The 14111-nt window shown below is 45.3% G+C and overlaps 1 protein-coding gene across 1 annotated transcript in view; it reads left to right on the top strand.

Moving 5' to 3' along the window:
• Window positions 1-14111, top strand: part of tmed6 (transmembrane p24 trafficking protein 6) — a 34831-nt gene that overhangs the window by 14441 nt on the left and 6279 nt on the right. Inside the window, exon 4 of the mRNA XM_041191698.1 lies at window positions 62-216. Within this exon, the coding sequence (XP_041047632.1) occupies window positions 62-216 (155 nt within the window). The remainder of the gene's footprint in view (window positions 1-61; window positions 217-14111) is intronic.

Genomic DNA, 14111 nt, shown 5'->3' on the forward strand with positions numbered 1-14111 from the left:
TTTAAAAAATAGTTAAAACAATATTGCATTTCATGAACAATCAGATTTTGATTTCTTTAAGGTTTTTATCAACTTTGTTTGAACAACGTTTTGTCACACTTTGGATCGAAGCAGATCTTTATCAGTTTTGGAGTTTACTATGATGGTTTTAGTGAGAGAAAAGAAGCAGAAGATAAAGAAAAACTTCAACTGAATAACACAATTTCTGCTATTCAGGTGAGAAACATTGATCAGATTAAGACATCAGTAGATTTAATACTATTTTACACCTGCCCCTACCTTCAAAGCAGTGAGCTACCACTATTGTGGTCTGATCAACCTTTTTCCCTTGCCCGATGGATTGAGAATGTAAACTTACTGCTCAGTGGTAGAATTGTCTTAATAAGTGTATGAATTAGAACAATTTTAAAGTAACAGACATTAGATTTGCAAACATTGGTGAAGGGGAATACAGTATGAATTTTGTATGGGAGAAAGAGACTTGGAAAGCTCACTGCCTAATTTGACTACTTTAGCTAAAACTTAAATTGGAAGTTGGTAGGCTGCATTGACTCCTTTTAGGTAAATTGTTGGGTAAAATGGACATTTAGCCTTCAGTATCTTATTCAATACGTGCCAGCCTAGAAACCTAGTAAACATCGACACAGCGTCAAAAGCTATCAATTTAATGACAGGTACTGTGGATAACGACGAATAAGTCGACCTTTGAGGCCTTGAAAATGAGCTGAGCTGTACCACCTGTTCCAAAAATAGGGGTAGACTTATACACCAAGTATAAAATGTGGATTGCTGTTGTTGGTGTAGGTGATTACCATTTTGAAATGTAAAAAAAATTGACACCAGTATTTCAAATTAAATCAATGTGACACATTTTATTGAATGAATTAATTCTACAAGGATACCTTTAACCACAATCAAAACATTTTTAAAACCGTCAAATTCATTGCCTTAAACATCTGACAAAGAATTCATCGAATTCATTCTGAGTCACTTTGGCTATAGCATCATCATAAGGATCCCACTCTGGAACAGATATGGCGCTTTTGCTTTCAGAATCATTCCTCTACAACAAATGATCATCCTCTCCATCCATTCAATTGGATATTCCACATTTTTTGAATGATCTCACAATTTGATGATGAAACCCAAAAGCATCAAGCAGGGCAGCATGCATATTTCCACTCTTCGTGAAAGTTTTTTCCCCAATTAACCATTCAGCCATTCCATTCAGTGTGAACGTGATCCTTGAATGACTTGTTGAGGCACACATAGAAAGGGTGAACTACGGGCTTCAGACCCTCTGGTATAACTGCAATTTGGGAGTTATTTTCCTACAGATGCCACTTGATCTCATTGATTATATGGGATCTGAACATGTCCCACACTAATAGGCTGCGTTCTTTGCATAGGTTACCGGGACACTTAATCCACACCACATGTTATCAATCCCCAACTTCACTCTATCCTAATGCATCCCATCGGACATGCACAAAAGCTCCTGCAATGAATTTGATTTTCAGCATGGTTTTACATTTGAAAATTATCATAGGCTTTAATTTCATTTCATCAGCTATGCAGGCTAGTACCACTATGAATCTTGTCTTCTCAAGTCCTGTGGTTTTCACTAGAACTGTTTTTAGTTGTTGGGCATATCAAAATTCATCCATGATGCCAATTTGACACAATTGGTACTCATGTTTTTGCTGCTGACTGATAGTGAATTGCTATAAACTGGTGGTTTTGGCATGAGGTCTTTCAGTCATCTCCAAGCGATCTTAGTCTTCTGTCACAACATTAAACATTTTTCTTCCATAAAGCAGCCATGCCAACTAGCTGTTGCTCTGAAATCTTTGCTGGACTCAGGGTTTGATTTGGCCCATTTAAGTGCATATATACAGATTGCATTTCTGTTGATGATGTAACCATTCCGATACATGCTTCTCAAAATCAGGTGAGATGTAGGTCCCTGTTCTGATGGTGTATTTGGTCTTCAGCATCTTCTTCAGGGCGGATTCCTTCTTTTTCCATTGTTGCACCAGTTTTTCACTCACACTGAACCTCCTCGCTGAGCAGAGTTATTTGATGAATTAGCAAATGTTATAACTTTTAGCTTGATACCAACTTTGCTCCTCATCCTTTGTTGCCAGAAAACCCATTTCTGTTCATTGTTTGCTACGTGCGGTCTACTCTGTGTGGACATGTTTTAAACTCCTGCGTAGCTTCTTGGCAACAATTCCCACATCACCTGCTTGATCCCTTTCACCTACTTACAAACTGAGTAAAACATGCATTTCTGAGATGAATAGTTGAGGCTGACTCCTAAAGCATGTATTTATTAGCAGAAAAGGGAAGGTTGACCTATATGCTGAGTATAGGCCTAAACATGATTTTTGGCACCAAAAACAAAATGCCAGGTCGACTTATACACCGCAATCTATGGTGGTTACCCAAGCTTTGTAACTTAAACTTTAGGTATACACTATTTATATTGCAGAAAACAAAAATGTAAGTAAATGAAAGCAAGGTTTTTCTTCCTGGGCAAGAAATAACATTACTTTAGCATCATATATTTTAGCCAATTTTATTTACTTTTGTACCACACAATTGATAGGTTTTATAACTTTTTATAACTTAAAAATGGAATACCGTAGTATAAAGGGTTAACAGATAGGATATGCTAACGTATGGTGTAGATGATGATGTACCACTGACATCAGACAGTCACATGTTAGACTCTGTGGGCAGAGTTTTCCCAGATTTGCACTAGGTGTGGCCATGAAGGCAGGTTTTAACGCTGTATAGTCCCAAACCCGTCTCATTATTTATGCAATCCCAGGAAACACGCCGTTTCCATGAAGGGCGGCCTGTCATTCGCCTGCCGGCCATCACCCTGCCACCGCATCACGCCAGACGCCATGTTTAAAGTCCAGCCGCAAGTCCAGCTCACCACTGTTTTACAGGAGACATTGCCAGCAAAGGAAAAAAGACTGCAGCCCCCCTGCTTCAACGATGGGTCCCTTGAGCGACTGCTGGATGCTGTGGAAGCCCACTGGGGTGTCCTGTACCACTGCTCTGGCCGTAGGATTGGCAGGCATGTGACAAATCCAGCTTGGGAGGTGGTGGCAGTGGTAGTCAGCGTCAACACCCTTCAGAAGAGGACAGCCACCCAGTGCCGCAAGAGGATGAATGATCTCCTCCGTTCCACCAGTCACTCTTCTCATCACTCTCAACTCACACAATCACAAACCCATCACACATCCACAGTGATCTCACTCACTGCCAGTTCAAGTGACATCACCTTTTACTCTCACACACACAGCGTCATTGACCTCATCCCATCCATTGAACCACTCAACACCCACACAGGCCAGGCATACTTATCATCTGGCCTGGCAGGCGTCTTGCTTAGTCTTTCTCCATTTCTATCCACGCAGCACCTGCTGGCACACGAGAGAGAGTTTGGAAACCGGTGGCAGAATGCGTGAAATCAAGGTCCTCACAGACTTTGAAAATAGAGCCATCCAGCTGGCTGGTGAGGATCTGGACAGTTCCTGTGCTGACAGTGAGGTCGGCGCTGCTCTACCAACTGAGGATCCAGTAGTGCAACATCTATCAGACAACCATGCTGTGAGTTATGTGTCCTGTTTCACAGGCCACTGCCATGCACTAATTACTTCTCATTGCTTTCGCAGGCACATCTGCCAAACAACTGACAGAGTCCATGATACAGGGGCTCCAGTCAAGCCCAGAAGAAACCTCTGGAGAGGAATCTGGAGGCACCCTCCCTGAAGTCCCACCACAGCGCTCACCCAAAGCCTCCATCAGTGCAGAGGCACACACCTTGGTGGGATCTAGCTTTAGAATAGCCTCAGGATTACAATCTGGTGAGCACATCGCACTGTCTGATCCACAGCAGAGACTTCGCAGGTATCTGGCACTCGGAGGACTGCTGGGGGCCAGAACATGGCTGAGTCCGAGTCAGAAGACGAGCCTCTGGACTCAGTCATGTCACAGTTGCTGGAGCTGCAAAGGCAAGCTTGGGAACATCAGGGAGGGATGTCCACTGCACTCCTCAGATTGAAAGGCACGATGGAGGAGTCCTTCTGCCTTCAGGCTGAGGTGATAGCACTGGCATGCCAATGCACTGAGGTCAACACTGGTAGAGTGGCAGCATTTTCCAGGACTTCACTCCTGCACGGACTCAACTCCATTGCTGAAGTCATAGTTGGCCTCCAACAGTGTGTATGCAAGAGGAGTGCCGGGCAGCTCTATCTCACTGCAGCTATCCCTGCTCCTCAAGGAGTCAGCCTGGGGCCACTGGGCACTCATAGAGAGGAGGATCAGCAGTGCACACTCTGGGCTCATCCATCCAGGTGGCTCCGAGAGTGTCCGGCCCATCCGGTCCCCTCTTCCTCTGACCTCAGTTGCTCCAGTTCCGCAGGCCGAGGAGAGTGCCACTGCCACACAGCAGGACCCCAAAAGCATGCCAAGGCCCTCCAAGTCTTGGCCCTCCAGGGGACACCCGCCAAAGTCATCACAGACAGGGCGTTGCAGTCAGCAGGCTGCCTCTACCTCTGCTGTGGATATCTGTCGAGCACCAAGACGTAGTGGCAAGGTAAGGAAATTTAAGGAGAATGAGCTGCACAGCCTGGGCACGGGTGTTAATCACTTGTACATACTGTTCATTATTGTTAATAAACTCCTAAGAATGTCTCCCTGCCTATGGCTCCTTGTTCTGATGAGCAGTGTTCTTGTCACTCAGATGTGAAACCTTTCTGCACAAGATAAAGGCAGGTGTGTCAGTTCAGGGCCTCTTCCCTGTGCTCCGTGCAGCCTTCAGACCAAAGTGATGGTCCGGCCTCACATCCCCTGGAGACATTACTGATGACTGCACCTTGACGGTGCTTGTCATTGCTGCCAGAATGTAGTGGCAGGTGCCACAGAGTTCTCCCATTCTCTCTGTGTGTTCTCAGCGCCTTTAAGGAGGGGCTGTCCTCCTCCGTGACCACTGATGCCGTGCTCCAGATCCTGAAGGGCTCAGGCACTGAAGGGGGACAAAGCATCAGAACTTCTAAAGTGTCATGGCAGTGTCTCTATGATATGACCCTGATCATGGATCGCAAGCGAGTTGCCCTCAGCCAGACAGGAGTCATACAGAGGCTATGTGAAGATTTATGGAGAGTCCTCACTGCATGTCGTCATCATCCTCCTGTAGTTGAGTGACTATTAGAGCCTCCACTGCATCTCCGTGACAGGAGCATTCTCACAGAGGATATTCGCGCTGCCATAAGCCAGACTGGAGTCAAACATTCACAAATGGGATGTGAAGATCTATGGTGTCTCCTCACTGCATGTCATCATCCTCCACAAATCTAGCAGCTATGAGGGCTTGCTGAGCATGCATGCCTCCTCTAGCCAGTGTGAGGGCCTCATCCCCATCATCGTCACCTCCGAGGACCTCCTCAGCCTCATCCCCATCGGCATCCTCCTCATTGGAGGAATCATGCAGCAGACAATGATGATGTGTGACACACGCTGTGTACTGTATTGCAGGGCTTCACCAGACTGGTCCAGGCACCAGAACCTCATCTTCAGCATCCCGATGGTCTGCTCCACCAAGTTGCAAGCTGTAGCATGACCCTCATTATACCATTGCTCTGCTGCAGTCTGAGGCTGCCGCACGGGTGTTATCAGTCACGGCCTCTGCAGGTAGCCCTTGTCCCCAAGGAGCCATCCCTGCAGCTTCTTTGGACCCTGGAAGACTCCAGGGATTTGTGACCGACTGAGTTTGTAGGCTTTGTGCACACTTCCTGGAAACTATGCACACATCTGCAGGATGCGTTTCTGGTGGTCATATTCTAGCTGCACAATCAGTGAGTGGAATCCCTTGCGGTTGATGCAGTCCACAATGTGTAGCGACAGAGACCTGAACGCCACAAGGGCACAGTCAAGCGCACCCTGCACCTGTGGGAATCCTGAGATCCCAGAGAATCCAATGGCCCTTGCATCCTGGCTGGTACAGTCCCGGTTGAAATGCACAAAGTGGTGTGCCCTTGTGAAGATGGCTTCCGTGACCTCATGGATGTATTTGTGGGTGGTGGCTTGTGAGATCCCACAGAGGTCACCTGTGGATCCCTGAAAGGAGCCACTGGCGTAGAAATTGAGCGCCACAGTCACTTTCAGAGCCACTGGCAGTAGATGCCCTTCATGTCCCCTTGGCGCCAAGTTCTGCAATAAGTGGCAGATGTGAGCGACCAGGTCCCTAGACATGCGCAGTCATCGGCGACACTGGTTCTCGGTCACCTGCAGGAATGACAGGTGACTGAGAACCTGTCATCTCAGATGACATCTATAGACCCCGGGTGTCACTAGGCGCCGACCAGCCATGGCTCGCTGTCGCTCCTGGGCAGCATATGTGTGAGCCCAGGCACTGCCTTCTTCCTGAAGTTACTGCTCCTGCCTTTGCATGGCTAGGAGCCTCAGTTGCTGTCTCCTCCACCTTCTCTGCTGTCTGTAGGCCTTCAGGCATACAGCTAGATCACCAGGCTCCATGCTCCTGATGTGGTCCTCCAGCGGCATTAGAGAGCGATGTGGTTAGCATGGATGTACTTAACACCTTTCCTGGCCCAGTGTGATGACCCCTTAATGCTTCCCAGAAGGTGCTGGCTACTCCTCAGATGGCCACAGATGAGTGCACTGCATGGCTGCCCTGTCAGGCTGTGACATGTGGGAGACTGCTCCTAACCAGGATGCTGAGATTGCAAGGGGCTATGAGCACCTCCAGCAGTGGCTGCTACATGGCCAGCATTGGCGAGGAGATTGTACAATGTGTGCAGTCCAGCTGCTCCGTAGTCCAGTAAGGTGGTCACGGACTCACAATCTGTGCTGGGCTTGGCAGGTCCAGGGGGTGGGGTGAGGTCTGGAGCACTTGGTGGCACTTGGTGCCTCCGTGTTGCTTGGGCGAGCAGTCTAGGAGCCCGACCCCAATCATATCAATGTTGCTGCGCCTGAATTGTCTCAGTTGCAGAGGAATGGTTAATTTATACAGGTGTCCCTACTGCATGGCCACTTCCCTCATCCACCCTGCCCCCCACCTCGATTTCTTTTGCGCGGGATCCAATGCCAGGGCAGTAGTTGCTCCCCCACCCCTGACAATAGTCGCCTCTGCGGCTGGACAGCATTTGCCCCTGGCCGCCACCCCCCCCTCCCCCCCTCCAACAGCAGTCGCCTCCGTAGCACGGCAGCACTTCACCCCTACCCCCCAGGAGACTCCAAAACAACAGGCGACCCTGGCAAGCTCTGCAAAATGATGCTGTTCACTCACCTCCAGTTCCCCCAAGTGAAGGCCACCAAGTGCACGTTGCTTGTGTGCTGTTGTGAAATACATCGAAGTGCTTTCCCGCTGACATGGATGGATGATCTGGCAGGAGTCCAAGAGCCTGGCGAGATTGCCTGTTAATGATATGCTGATGTATTACAATGAGCTCCCTGACGACCGTTGGCAGACTGAGTGGATGATCATGATCATGACCTGCCTTCCCGCTGTTGTGAAACCGATCATACCATATTGTTCGTACATGCCACCTGTCACGCCCGTTGCCAGCGGGCACAGAAAATTCCACTGTCTGTTAGACTCTCTCTCTTTCTTTCTCTCTCTCACTCTCGAGGGAGAGAGTTTGGAACACCATGCCTACTCCGTAACCTGTTTAGATGTATGGAAGACAACATGGGTTCTGGACTTCCATCAAACCAGCCAGATTAGCACTTCTCCAAAAGTTACCTCATCATCCACTCTGCCACATCCAAACCACCAAACATCCAAGTTTAGAAAAAGTCAACACTTCCTTGCATCCAGCTCACAGAAGCCTTGGCCCTGAATTTGCAATGAGAATAACACACAGGCTATAAGTATTCACCATTATAATACAGAAACTCAGGGAGCAACTTTTTGTCATCAACACATGTGCAGATAAAGTTAGAAATCCAGAAGTTGCTGTCAGTTACACCCTGCTCCTCTGCAGAGTGTGATATTGCAGTGATAAGTGTGGCATTTAAATTGCAGCAGCAGCAAGAAGTTGCTGTACTTGTCCACTTGTTCCACACTTAAAATGACTAAAAAAAATTTAGGGCTGGTGCATTCAGGAGCAAGAGAATTTTTAATGGTGCAGTGATAATTACTGACAAGTCACCTTTCTCACTATGAAAAATTAATTTTACAAATGTGAATCTCGATCCCTCAGGAGAAAATTAATGTTGGAGTTTTTAAAAAGAAATAAGGATTTTTTTTCTGTCTTTCTCTTTTATCTCTCTCCTTTAATCCCTTCTGTATTTTCCAATATTTATTTCACATTCTGTACAACATTTAAATATAATTTATATTTCCTGCTTTATTCATCTTGATTTGGATTCTGTGTGGCTCAGTGAGGATTCTTCTGTCTGATTGGTTGTGAACACTTGCATTGTAGCCTTCTCCGCTTACACATGCCACAAATGCCTCACAGAGGCCTCCACATTGGAAAAGATGCCAGATTAGAGGAAATAGCCGCTGATTAGCTAGCAAAACGGCTATACAATTATGTTCCCCCAAATCCCCACACTTTCACAGAAACATTCCTTTTACCTCTAACCTTTACCCTCCCCCCCAGTTCATACTGTTCCCTTTCCCACCTCAACTGAATGAGGCATCCTCTCCCTTCTAACCTATTTGAGCTGGTGCCATTCTTCCCCATCTCATCCAAGTTGGTGTTCTTCACATTAATTTGAAATTCTGCATGTACACATAAGCTGTCAGCATACACATGTAAAGTCTTCACACATACAGACAATAAAGTTCTGGGGCAACGTTACAAAGTATTGATTTCTGAGGCTGCTGAAATGATGACAGGTTGAAGAAACACTGACAATCAATGTGAGATGCTGATGGTTGGCATACATTCAGCATCAGCAACACCAGATGGCGATAATAGAGCAGCATTCTGTTCCTAAACACTAGGCATTTTACAGCCTTCCGGATTGAATATTGAATTCAACAACTTTAGATCTTGAACAAAAACAGAATTACCTGGAAAAACTCAGCAGGTCTGGTAGCATCGGCGGAGAAGAAAAGAGTTGACGTTTCGAGTCCTCATGACCCTTGAACTCCCTCCTCCATCCCCACCCCCTTTCTGTTTCTTCCCCCTTCCTTTTGTTTTTTCCAATAATTTATATAGATTTTTCTTTTCCCACCTGTTTCCATTATTTTTAAATATTTTATGCCCCATTAGTCTTTCCACCCCAACCCCACTAGAGCTGTACCTTGAGTGCCCTACCATCCATTCTTAATTAGCACATTCGTTTAGATAATATCACCACCTTCAACACCTCTGTGTTCTTTTATCTGTGACATCTTTTGATTATCTGCTCCTATCACTGCTTGCTTGTCCCTACAACCACACCACCCCCTCAATTTCTCTCCCCCCACACTGACCACCCCCCCCCCCCCCCCACCCCCGCCACACACCTTAAACCAGCTTATATTTCACCCCTCTCCTTATATTCGCTCAGTTCTGTGGAAGGGTCATGAGGACTCGAAATGTCAACTCTTTTCTTCTCCGCTGATGCTGCCAGACCTGCTGAGTTTTTCCAGGTAATTCTGTTTTTGTTTTGGATTTCCAGCATCCACAGTTTTTTGTTTTTATATCTGTTCCTAAACATGTTCAATGTGTCATTAGTTTGAACATGGTAGCAAAACTTTCTGAATCAAATTAGTTAATGGATTGAAGCCTATCATATCCTAACAAAATAAGCAGTTTAAACCTGAAAACATATTTGTACTGTAAAGTTGCTGTTAGTACAAAAACTTGCTTAAGAAAGATGTTAAGAAAAAATGGGGTAGGTATCCATCACACGGGTTTGGGGGTGGTAATGGCACAAAATGGGTGATGCCAAATTGGCCACCTAGGCAGCACCTGATATTCGGTATCACCGTTGTCAATGGAATGGAATATTAGGGGCTGTGTGTAATGAGGTGGCTAATGCACTATTGCACATTTACTGCCTTAGTGTCTTCTACTTTCAGTCAAGAGGAATTATCAATAACTTAATTTCTGCTACAATACACTGACTGAGAAATGTAGGCAAATGTGGCAGCTGATTTGTACACAGTAAATCCCACAGACAGCACTAAGTTCAGATAATTTATTTTTGGTGGGTTTGATTGAAAGAAGAATGGTAACACCCACAAGAGCTCCCTACTTTTCTATGATTAGTGCCATGAGTTCTTTTAGTATCTAAACAATCCATAGTAGAAACTTAGGTTTAATATGTCATCTCAAGCTTACTATCTCCAACAAAGTGGTCTTTTTTTCATATTTGGTGTTGTGATATGGGTGTTGCCATCAAGGCCAGCGTTTATTGCCCGTCCCCCGAGTGCTCCTTGAACTGCTGCAGTCAGGTACATCCGCACTGCTTTTTTCTGCAGTGGTTTGAATCAACTGAGCTGAGTGCTCAGTTATTTCAGACAGCAGTTAAGAGTCAACCACATTGCTGTGGGTCTGGAGTTACGTGTCGGCCAGACCAGGTAAGGATGGCAGATTTCCTTCCCTGAAGGACTTTAGTGAACCAGATGGGTTTATACAACAATCCAATAGTTTCATGATCATTATTACCAGCATTTTATTCCAGATTTTTTATTAATTGAATTTAAATTCCCCAGCTGCCATGGGGATTTGAGCATTAGTCCAGGCCTCTGGGTTACTAGTCCAGTAAATTACTCCTATGCAGCTGTCCAACCAGTACTCAGTACTACAAGTTGGGTATAAGACTTGGTTATGTGCTCAATTCCTGAAAATTGACCACTTCCTGATTTAAAGCTAAGCATACTGCTTCCTGAGCTAAACTGATCGTTCAAAAGGATATGAATGCCATATTTATGCTCATAGTGGTTCAAATGAGACATGTAATCCTACTTTGGACCCACTGAATTGAGAGTTTCTATTTACAATGAGTGGAATTTTAACTCTCCCTTGCTTTTTGCCGGTTCCCACATAATTCCAATTAAAATTTAAAGTGCCGACAGCATGCCCGGGAAACATGTGCAATCATGCAGCAGGGGAAGCTTTTCAGTGGTGAAACCCCCAATCAGCTGACAATGCAGCTAATATAAAAGAACCTCCTGGACAAATATTGAGGCTCTGCATCACAGCCAGAACTTTCCTGCCAAATTACATTGCCATTAACATAAAACTTACTAAAAGCACAAAGTTGGCATGGATATTTTTAAAATTGAAATTATAATTGTAAATGTTTCACATTGCATTGGTTTCACTTTATTCATGTGTGCATCATCGTCTTTTGTTGAGAGTAGCTTAGTTGGAGTGCTAAATTTACTGATGCGCCTCATGGTCAGTACTCATTGATGGTTACAAGGGGGTGAGAGAGACTTCTTCATTGTGGAAGAAACTATGTTGTGTTTTTGAATTCACTCTTTATTGAATGTTTATGTTAGTGTACAGTGTTATAATCACCACTCTGTGGGATATGGCTGGACTTGCAGGTTCAACTGGCCCTCCCTTTTATGCATTGTATGAGCTTAGATTACTCTCAGCGGGGGTAATTGAAATATTGTAGGTGAACTAAAAGCCCTGCAAGGATTCTGCTTGAGATGAACCTACATGCGGACATTACTGACCCTGCCTTTAAAGCCCTCATTTTCCTACCTTGACTGACAGTCCCCATCACCCCACAACGACACCCAGGACACCAGGCCCTTCCCACTTCACTCTTCAATGCCCCTGGCCACATCTTCCATCCTCTCCTAAATCCCACTTCCACTCCTGTATACCCCTAACCCCATTCCACACACCCAACGTGCCCCCCCGCCCCCCGCCCCCAAACGCCGCCCCACCCTTCACTTATCCTTGCCGGTCCTGAGCCTTCATGCAAGCTACCGTTCACCTGCACCCCTCCCTTGTGCCACAGAGTTTAACAAGGAAAACCACTGATCTCAGGCAAAGCTGCACAAAGGCAACTGTTGCAGTTCATCTTTAAACGAACGTGAACTGGGTGCCATGAGATTCTCATGCGCCACTGACTTAATCTTGAACGTGGGCTGTAATTACAAAACATTTTAATATAATAAGTATTCATGACATGCAAATGTATTACAAGTAGGAACCTGCCACAGGACGGCCTGAGGCCCAGCTCGTCACAAACACTTAATGTCTAAATTTGAACCCACCTTTGGGAAAATGAAATTTCAGTTTCCGTCTAATTAAGTCACTCCGCCTATCACGTTTCCTGCTCTTGCAGGCCCCATAAAATTTCCCCTAACATCTCTGAAATCTAGCCAAAGTGGTAGTCTGCATGTGATTATAACATGTCAGATTAGCTTCAACATAATACTAGATACCAATTTATTGGTCTGTAATCCAGTTAACATTGCAATACTTTAGAGTTTCTAATTAGACCCATTGCCAAAGCAACTCTGACCATTCTATTCCATAGGCATGGTGCCAAGGTATATGGGTAAATTACCACCCAGCAGTCCACTCTCAATTCTTAGTAAAGTGTTGGAAGGTGTCATCAGTGGTCCTATCAAGCAGCACTTCCTCACCAATAGCCTGCTCACTGTAGTTCAGCTTGGCTTCTGCCAGAGCCACTCAGCTCCAAACTGCATTATAGCCTTGTTCTAAACATGGACAAAGAACTTATTTCCAGAGATAAGGTGGGAATGACTGCACTTGACACCAAGGGAACACTTAATTACTTATGGCATCAAAGAGCCCTTGTAAAGTTGAAGTCAATGACAATCAAAACTCTCCATTGGCAGGAGTCATAAAGGAAGATGGTTGTGGCTGTTGGATGCCAATCATTTCAGCCCCAGGATGTCACTGCATGAATTCCTCAGGGCAATGTTCTAGGCCCAACCATCTTTAGATGCTTAATCAATTACCTTCCCTCCCATCGTAAGGTCAGAAGTGGGGATGTTTGCTGATGATTACACAATGTTCAGTTTCATTCATAACTCCTCAGATAATAAAGCAGATTGAGCCCACATGAAATAAGGCCTGAACAGCCTTTGAGCTTGGGCTGCTAAGTGGCAAGTAACATTTGCACCACACAAGTGCCAGGCAATGACTGTCTCCAACAGGAGAGACTAACTACTTCCCCATGACATTCAATGGCATTACCATCACTGAATCCCCCACCATCGATATCCTGGGGCGTCACCATTGACCAGAAACTGAAATGAAACAGCTACTTTAATTCAGTGGCTACAAAAGCAGGTTAGAGTCAGTCCATTTGATCAACACTCCACCTACAACTTTAAACATTGACAACCTCCACCACTGCTGCACCCTAGTGGCTGTGTGTACCATCTACAAGATGCACTGCAGCAACTCACCAAGGCTTCTCTGATAGCACCTCTGAAACTTATAACCTCTACTATCTGGAAGGACCTGGACAGGAGACACATGACAACATCACTACCTGTCTGAATTGGCAACATATCATACCTTTCAGCTTTGTTGGGTCCAAAGCCTGGAACTCACTACTTAATAGCACTCTGGGAGAGTCTTCACCAGATGGGCTGTAGCGGTTTAAGGAGGCAGCTCATCATCATCTTCTCAAGCACAAATAGGGATGGGTAATAAATGATGCCTTTGCCACCAATGCCCAGATCTTGTGAATAAATAAAAGGTAGTGATGCGTGCATGGCCAGTGTGATTTATCTTTTTTCAAACTCAAAAGAACCAAAGATGGATAAGCATTGATAACACATGTGCACATACATAGCAACAATAAATTGCAGAGGAAACAGAAGCATTCAATTTTCTCCCTTCTTCTGCTGAAGATGCTGATTCTGCATGGAAACCCAGCAGTCCTATCACAGCAATTCTGCATCTGTGAGCCAAGGCACCAACTATTGATAGACTATTTGCTGTGATGGGTTTCATAGCTGAGCCTGAATCCCTTGTCATTTGACACACTTTCTAGTCAGGCAACTTTATAGTAATTAATTTTTCTGCCCATAGCCATCCCCCGGCAAAGGGATACTAAGGTAATAGGGGAATTTTCCCAGGTAAGTGGAGGCGGGTTTGAGTGCGTGTGGGGAGTTAAATTCCCTAAAT

Source organism: Carcharodon carcharias, chromosome 7 (genome assembly GCF_017639515.1).
Source record: "Carcharodon carcharias isolate sCarCar2 chromosome 7, sCarCar2.pri, whole genome shotgun sequence".
NCBI lineage: Eukaryota > Metazoa > Chordata > Chondrichthyes > Lamniformes > Lamnidae > Carcharodon > Carcharodon carcharias.